Source organism: Leptonotus elevatus, chromosome 5 (genome assembly GCF_054856555.1).
Source record: "Leptonotus elevatus isolate MCC_2025b chromosome 5, RoL_Lele_1.0, whole genome shotgun sequence".
NCBI lineage: Eukaryota > Metazoa > Chordata > Actinopteri > Syngnathiformes > Syngnathidae > Leptonotus > Leptonotus elevatus.
In genome coordinates this window covers 18,279,534-18,288,407 of record NC_141243.1, presented here as the reverse complement: position 1 = coordinate 18,288,407, position 8,874 = coordinate 18,279,534, and the positions used below count along the sequence as shown (strand labels likewise).

General features: G+C 39.6%; 1 protein-coding gene across 1 annotated transcript; it reads left to right on the top strand.

Moving 5' to 3' along the window:
* Positions 1-7,486: 7,486 nt before the first annotated feature.
* LOC147174009 (immediate early response gene 5-like protein) lies at positions 7,487-8,549 on the top strand. Its single transcript, XM_086076466.1, has one exon. It carries the CDS (start codon positions 7,593-7,595, stop codon positions 8,475-8,477), a length of 885 nt encoding a protein of 294 aa, XP_085932592.1. The 5' UTR covers positions 7,487-7,592; the 3' UTR covers positions 8,478-8,549.
* The last annotated feature ends 325 nt before the right edge of the window (positions 8,550-8,874 follow it).

Sequence of the window (8,874 nt, the reverse complement as noted above, 5' to 3'; positions counted from 1 at the left end):
CCCGACTTTCTGCCATCTCTAATAATCCACACCCCTCAAAGTATTCTTGAGAAAGACACCAAAGCCCCTGATGTAGTACACAAATGCATTATGTGTTAGACCCCTGGTGTTCAACTCAAGGCCTGGGGGCCAGATCTGGCCCCCACATCATTTTATGTGGCCCATGAAAACAAATGATGTGAATTGATATCATGTTTCTTGCTAAAATGCAAAAATTGCTATTTGTTTTTACTTTTAAAAATGTTGATACATTTTAAGCATTTTTGTTACCAATTAACCCCCAAATGTTCTTGACAATAATATGTTCACAATATTATTACACTAATAACAATATCAATATGTTCTATGTAGCCCCTTTAGTCTAAACATAGTATTCTGATTAATATTGCATTTGTGGAATATAAATGAAGCAGCAAAATCAGAGTCAAAGTCCTCCAACAATAACGACCGAATTGCTCGTTTAACCATGCACCAAAATACGACCAAGTGTCACGTATTGTAGTTTAGCGGCCTCTATCGGCCATGTTGAATTGCGCAAAAATCCAAAAGCTGGACTCAAACCCTGCTCGTTTGATCAGAAGACGAACGTTTGTCTCACTGAGCTAACAGTCCGGTTAGTTAATGGTTGGGGTTAGGATGAGGCTTTCAGTGAGGTTGTACAGTAAATGTTACGTCTTTACATGGGACACTAACTAATAGTTGAGATTACGAAAAGGCACAGTGATGTTGTAGAAAGCTACAAAACATATAGACGACACTAAATTAATCACTGTCCAAGTAGCTCAGTGAGATAAGCACTCTTCTTTCGACCAGAGGGACCGGGTTCAAGTCCTGCTTTTGGCTTTTTGCGCTCTTCAACATGGCCAATAGAGGTCGCTAAGCTAAAACACGTAATACTTGGTCGTAATTTGGCACCTTTTCAAAACGACCTATGAGGTCATATTTATTGGTGGACTGTGTCATCGAAATCCACAAATTTTTATCCATCTCGGGGAAACCATTTTGTCATATGCTGTCAACTGAAAATGGCATCATAATTGCTTAGGGCTCAGGGAACGACCAATCACGGCTCAGCTTGCGAACGTCACATGACTAAACTCAGAAAACATGTGAATTCTTCATTTTGAGTAGACTTTTTGGAAAATTCTATACTTTGAGCTTTGTGCAAAACCATTTGACAAAGACCACTTTGTGTTCCAGCATGACTTTGCCCTGATGCAGAAAGGAAGGCCCTTAAAGATATGGTTGGGTGAGTTTGCTGAGGAAAAACTGCTCACAGAATCCTGACCTTAACCATATCAAACCCCTCTGGGATGGACTAAAAACGGAACTCGAAAATGAGAACAGAACTGAGTTTGCGAGCTGGAACTCCAATGTTAAACACTATAAAATGTAATAGAAAATAGAAGCCAAGTTGGGAAAATCCAATATAGTATTTAGCTCTAAATACTACAATTAAAGATTCAGCATGATCATCTTGTACTCTTCAAAGTCTGTGCTGCTTATACACATCAAACAAAATCTTCACAAGCTAAACTGGAGTGCTAGTAAAACTTTACTTACTTTTCTTCAGAAACTGGAGTGCTGCCATGAGCACTGGGTTTCCCCTAACTCTGGGTATTTCATGTTGGACACCCTTGAACTCCCTTTCCTGTTTTCCTGCCTGAGTTTGTCGCACTGAAGCACGCCGTTCTGTCTGCACAGGTGATCTTACGCACGGGAAATGGAAACTCTGAATGTGCGTTAGGATGTGTTTCTTGCTTGTGTGTTTGTGTATGGTGTCTATACACGCATGTGTAAAGCGTGCTGGGATACGGGGGCGGGGACGGGCCAGAAACAGGATATGTTGGGAATAACACAAAGCTAACAAAAAAAATAATAATGTCACATGATCTGAAACAGAGTTGATTTATTTGGATTCAGAAAGAATCTGTTGCATGTGGTTTGGAGGAGAGAATGTTTTCCTTCGTTGCTCTGAGTGTGCTCAGACAACACATGGAAACATTTTCCGAGAGGCCACTGCGCTGTGAGTGAAAGAGGGGGGAAAAAGCTTGAGACCTTTACTTCTCCTCCCACTTTTCATAGTGATTAAATTGCATACATGTGCTTGCCATATGTAGAAATATATACTCAATGTATTCATTCTGGCTTGGAAGAGCAATTATAAGATATGTTAAAAGGTGAAAACAGAATATCTAGCCAGGACCGGGCTCTTCACTCTGGAAGTGTGGCAGCGATTTATCAATAAACAACCAATTTACAGCCTCGATTTCAGCGTGTAATAAATAGACTTCCACTCAAATGAGACAGTTGCATGTCTGCTCTATTGTCTGCCATAAATATGCTGGAAGGGTTGGTTAAATATTGATAACGCCAATTTTCTGCCTACCCCGCACACCCTGTCTCCATCACCATCCCATACATAGACACACACACGCACACATCATGCACACATACCAAACCCCTCCCTCTTTCGCTCCTTCTATCTCGCAGTTATTTCACCCTCACAGTAACCTTGCTTATGCATATTGCATATGTAAATAACGCAACCCACCTCTGAAGTAATCGGGTGCATCCTCTATAGAGCAGCATATTCCGGCTCTGTGTTCAAGAGTCGGATGATGAGAGTGCTTTTGTTAGCAGATGTTCTTTCCTTTAAGGGCTGGCTCAACTCAAAATATAGCTCCTTTGCTGAACAGCAAAACAAAATGAGATAAACAAAATAATCTCCAAAAATCAGAAAATCTGGTTTATGTAAATTATTTATTTTAAATCAAGCTTCGTTTAATTAAAAACCATAAAACATTGTTTCATTTTTGTTGCAATTAATTACAAAAAAAGTGTAAACGGTGATTTCATTTATTAAGATCTTTTTTTAAACTATTCAAAGCTACCTGACCCAGTGTGAAGAAGTGCTTGCCCCCTTTGTTATTAATCATGAATTTACTGCGGCTAATCACACATTTCAGTTCATTTTCACCAAGCCTGATTACCTCCAGACCCGTTCAATCAAGAAATTACCTAGGCAGAACCTGTCTGTCAAAATAAAGTTGGCCAAAAGATCTTTCAAAAAGTTGTAACAAAATGCTATGATCCAGAGAAATTCAAGAACAGATGAGAAATAAATTAATTGACATCTGTCAGTCTGGAAAGGTTTTCAAAATGATTCCTAAAGCTTTAGGACTCACGGAGCATGAAACGGCGGTGAACCACAAGCACAGTGACGACTCATCCATGAGGTCACAAACGAACCCGGGACAACGTCTGAATAACTTGCTGGACTCCCTCGCCTAAGTTCATGTCAGTGTTCATGAATCAACAATGAGGAAAGAGACTGGCCAAAAATGACAGAGTTCCAAGACAAAAACCACTGCTGACCAAAAAGAACATAAAGGCTCATCTTATTTTGGCAAAACACATATGAATGATTCCCAAGACTTTTGGAAGAATATTTTGTAGAATGATGGGCGAAAGTGGAACTTTTTGTAAGGTTATGTGTTTTGTTACATATGGCATTACTGTAACAGTATTTCAGAATAAATATGCCAAAAGTCAAACATATTGGTGGCAGTGTGATGTTCTGGGCTGCTTTGCCTCTTCAGGACCTGGATAACTTGCTGTCATTAATGGAACCATGCATTTTGCTCTTTACCATAAAAACTTGAGGGAGAATGTTTGACGCCATCAGTTTGTGACCTCAAGCTGAGAAACATTTGAGTTCTGCATCACGATAATGAACGAAAAAACATCAGCAAGTCAACTTCTGAATGGCTTAGAAAAAAGAAATGAAGGTTTTGGAGTGACCGAGTAAGATACTGTGGCATACACTTTAAAAGGCCGTGAATGCTCGAAAACCCTCCAGTGTTGCTGAATTAAAGCAATTCTGTAAGGAAGAGTGGGCCAAAATATCTCCACAGAGATGTGAAAGACTCATTGCCAGTTGTAGAAAATGCTTGATTTCAGTTGTTGCTGCTGAGAGTGCGCCAACCACTTATTAGGTTTAGAAGGCAATCACGTTTTCACACAAGGCCATGTACTGTAGGTTTGGATCTGTTTTCTCCTTTCATTTAAACCTTCACTGTGTTTACTTGTTTTGTTGTTGTTACATGCAAGTAAAATACACTGCTCAAAAAAATTGAAGGAAAACCTTGTTCCTTCAATTTTTTGAGCAGTATACATAAAGTGCTTAACATCTGCTCCCACCAAAAACACAATGTATTTATTTTAACATTTTGGACTGTAACATTATCGATGACTAAAATGAACATTTCCTTTTAAGTTATTTTTTTCTCACCATACTTTTACCCAAAAGTGATCAAATAAACATGATGAGATGCAGCAGCTGTTTATCTATTTCATTTTTCTCTGTCTTGTGTATATGTCAAGTTCAAACAAGGCTTACCATAGAAATATATTTAGCGTGGGTACGCCTAATAGTCGTTGAGCACAAAACAGCAAGAACAAAATCAACACATTTTAACACGTAATTGCAAATTTGTTTTGATACAGCCTGTACTCACCAGCCACAACATCAGGTACATTTACACTACTTAATTGCATTTTTGTACAAAAGTTCTGTCAACAAATGGGATTTACAAAGACAATAATGCTCAGAGCTGATTTACAGTATTATATGTATATTAATTTAACAATATGTTCATTACTGGAATAAACAACACACACACTGAAGTCTATACACAAATAAACACTCCGGTATATTTAACATGTTACTTTCCGTAAGTTTTCATACTCTTGTAAACATAAAAGTGGGAAAAAAATGTTAACTAATAGAAATATGGCTGCGTCTTTTAGTCAATGATACAGTAATTTCATAATATTCATAAAACTGAGTTAAAATTAAATAGATGTACTGTACTGTAAAAAAATGAGTGTGATATTGATTTGTGTTGAGGTCATCATTCTGCCACTAGATGGCATAATTACATTTGCAAAACATTGGTGACAGCTCAGTGCATTTTTCTTTTCATATTAAGAGCTATCTAATCTTTTACATGAAGTAACTGCACATTTTAAAAATTGTCAAATACAACTTGACCCCGGTCTCCACAAATATATGCATTATTATTACATGTATTACTGCTAAATTTTGACGTGCACGTGTCTGCTGCGTTGCGACTGGAATTCCGCCAATACAGGCTTTCCAAGGGGCGCTCATTAATCGCGTGTTAAAAAAAAAAAAATAGTGCCGAATTTATAATGATCTCAAAATCAACTCACTACTTTTGACATCCCTACTTTATATGAATATTTAATTTTCTATTTTTAGTACGCAATTGACTTTTGATCTTTTGACATATGTAGATTACAAATCTATAGAACACATTCTGCAATATTACCACACTTTGTTTACTGTATCCCGTTTTCTTCAGCACTGGTATCCTCAATGCCGTAATGCAGATGTCGAAACAGCAGCCATTTAATTAACCCCCCACCTAATAGCATTCTTGTTTAATATCAGTAAAGATGTGCGCAAAATTCAGCTAATGTGCTCGCTAATACTTTTTCATGACGTGCAGTCAATGCTATGCCACACATTTGTATCAATCTGCTCAGTTGCATTTTCAATTAAATTCCTGCGAGAGCACATACATGCCAGACTCCAGTTTACTCTATTATCAGAGCATGATAACCATAATAGCGGCTGTCCCCCTCATTCACCTTTTTTGGCAGCAAATCAAAGTAATATCCAGGTGCTCACTATGATGTCAGCCATCTGCATGTGCACACAAACAGATGTGGGATGACAGATAATCTCTCTACTAAGAGCTTTTACCTCACGCCTCCAAGTTCTGTTACAAGGTTTCTATTATCAGGGGTGGTCCTCGCGACATAATTGACAGGTTCAGACTGTACAGTCATGATTTACTGTGTCATTTACGTAGCCTATTCTGTAAAAAAAACTCCCTTAGTTGCTCTTTCCGAAATCTTGTTCCTCTCATTTACAGACTTTATACCGTACTACACGATATCACGCTATTATACCGCAGTATATATTATCTGTAATATACTATAGCTACTACACTATAGTATACATTTGACAGCTCTCTTACAGGTGCAACCAGAATCCCGTTCAGGCCATCAAATCAAAAATGTAATCAAAACAAAAATGTTACCTTAATGAGTTACTAAGTACATTAAGGCAATACTGTGATTCTGTCAGCAGAGAAAAACATGTTTTTCCATCCTGATAGCTAGAAATAAACACACACGCACACAATCTGGATACTATGGACATGCATACGGAATGACCCGAGCAGTTAAGGGTTCAGTACTCTGCTCAAGGGCACCTCTGCTGTTTTTCTTGGGAAGTAAAGTGGTTTCTCTCCAGCCAGAAGCAAGCATGCTACGCCGGTAATGGGACTGATCTAAACTGGCCACTTTCCAATGTGTACTCGTCAAACCTGCACTGCGTTCTGCTCTATCCTGCACTACTACTGCAACTATTGTTGTATTGCTCAATTTAGTCAATGGTATTTGAGTACTGTACATCATACACTAGACGCAACCACTGCTTGTTAAGTAGTCAGCCATAATGGTCCACAATGAGGTACGATATCATAGATTGGGCTTTTACGAGGATAATTGTACTGGTTTACAAAACGTTTATGACTGCAGTTTTGGTTCACATTGCAGTTTGCATCATATGTAGAGGTATTTTTGATATTGTCACCCCCCGTACAAGAGAGGAAGGAGCAAATACATTATCCGAACATAAATTAACAGTACATCACTGACATTAATAAGAAGCTTATTAACCATACAATAATCCCCAGAAATTGTCCATTAAAAGTGACTACTATAACCTTATAAAGGCAGAATTATTTGTATACACCTCTTTATTAGATCTCATGAAGTCTGTTTTCAATAAATATTGTACATTATGTTCACAATACTGTATTGTGACTATATCCATTTATCTTGACTATCTAATTCTAATATAGTGCTCGTGAGACGTTTTTCCCATACATTAGAAATGTGATTTTACTCTAAAAATATTCTGAAACCATGCTGTGCTTTTACACTAACCCCTTCACGATGGCTATGCCCTAATACTATACTATTTTTATGTAATTTATATTTATATAATATATACTCTATTATTTATAATATGTACTATAATAATATATACAAAACTTGTACTCTACGTAACACTATATTGTTGTCTCTTTTGTATATACAGCGCTACCTCATTCAAGTAGGCTCTGTGTAGCCTATCCTGTTGTATTCTAAAAGTCAAGTGACTGTTGCCCCACTAAGATTTCAAACGCGCGGAGCACATTTAGTGAAATGCAGCATGGCCATGCTTATATATGTGCATTCTGAATGAGGCATGTAGTGATATTTGCGTATAACAGAAGCGCCACCTCCCTCCCATTGGACGGCGCCTGTGTGAGGGCGTGGCAAGGAAATATGAGAGTTGCAAACCCATGCCCTTACTGAGTAGACATGGAGCGCCATGTACATGGTCTACCTCGAACCAAACAGCAGTCTCAACTAGAAACCTTGTCATTACTTCTGTGAAAAAGGCAAAGTATTCGAAAGACCGGAGGAGAAGAGTGGTCCTGTTGAGGATGGAGCGTGCTTTTGACGCACAGAATCTGATCTCCATTTCTTTGAGGAAAATCCAGAGCTCCAGGACGCAGCGAGGAGGCATCAAGCTCCACAAGAACTTGCTGGTAACGTACGTTCTGAGAAACGCCAGACAGTTTTATATGAGCAAGAACTTGTCGCCGACGCCGAGGACGCAGCAGTACGAGGATGTCGCCGGAGCCCGACAGACGCAAGAATACCTCGAATTGACCGGGAGCTTCACGGAGTTGGCCAATGACTTCTACTGCAACTTTGGCGGGGTGGACTCGGACACTTGGCACTGCGGAGCGCCCCAGCATCAGCCCAGCTGCCAATCTGCAGAGGTGGCGCACCAGGACGCATCGGCGTGCGCGATGGTTCCTCCAAGTGACTCTGACCTCATGGTGTCGGAAAGCTTTTGGACTTGTGCGGACAAACCCGCCTGGGAGTCACACGCCCCGAGCACACAAGTCAACCACAAGACTGTCCTGGACCTGGACACGCATGTGGTGACGACTGTCACCAACGGATACTTCCATTCGGACTGTTGCGCGCAGCCAAAACAGTCTCAGAACGCGCAGTGCTACGCCAAAAAGAGACGCATGGACGCGAGTTATCATATTGTTGAGCCAGAGTTCTATTTGTCTGACTTTGGGCCGGTGCCGTGTAAACGGCTGAGGGCTGATGAAGATACACATTCAGACTCAGAACCGTTGGACTCCACGAACATATCCAACCTGATCTCGGTGTTAGGTTCAGGTGGACTATCTGACTTTGTGAGTTGGCAGCACACGGACCTGGAGCACATCTTTGCCTCGCAAACTATTAGTTTAAAACACACATTGTTAACTGGCAGTGGTTGGACGCGAGCAATTGAAGCGTTTTAATTTGTATGATTGTTGGCTTTGTATTGTTTTATTTCATTGCTTTCTAATAAAATATGTCATCACTGAAAATTGCTTCTCTCTGCTCTGTTATTGAAACATGTCACGCTCACAAATTAATTTACGAACTGATAGGCAGCATCTTGTATATTTATATACCAGGAAATAATGACTATATGCATTTATTAAATTCATATACTCCTTATTTTCTGGTGCGTTCTAGTAGTTGCAAAGTCTCTGGGTTGTTTACTGCCGAGGTGCTTTAATGCGGAGTCTTTGCAGCGGCGCTTGAAGAGCTCCCCCATGTGGCCAGTATGGAGACGTGCAGACTCACAAACCACATAGGTGTGCAGTGTTATTTTGTACATATTCAGTAATATGTATCCTTGGGCATACTTAC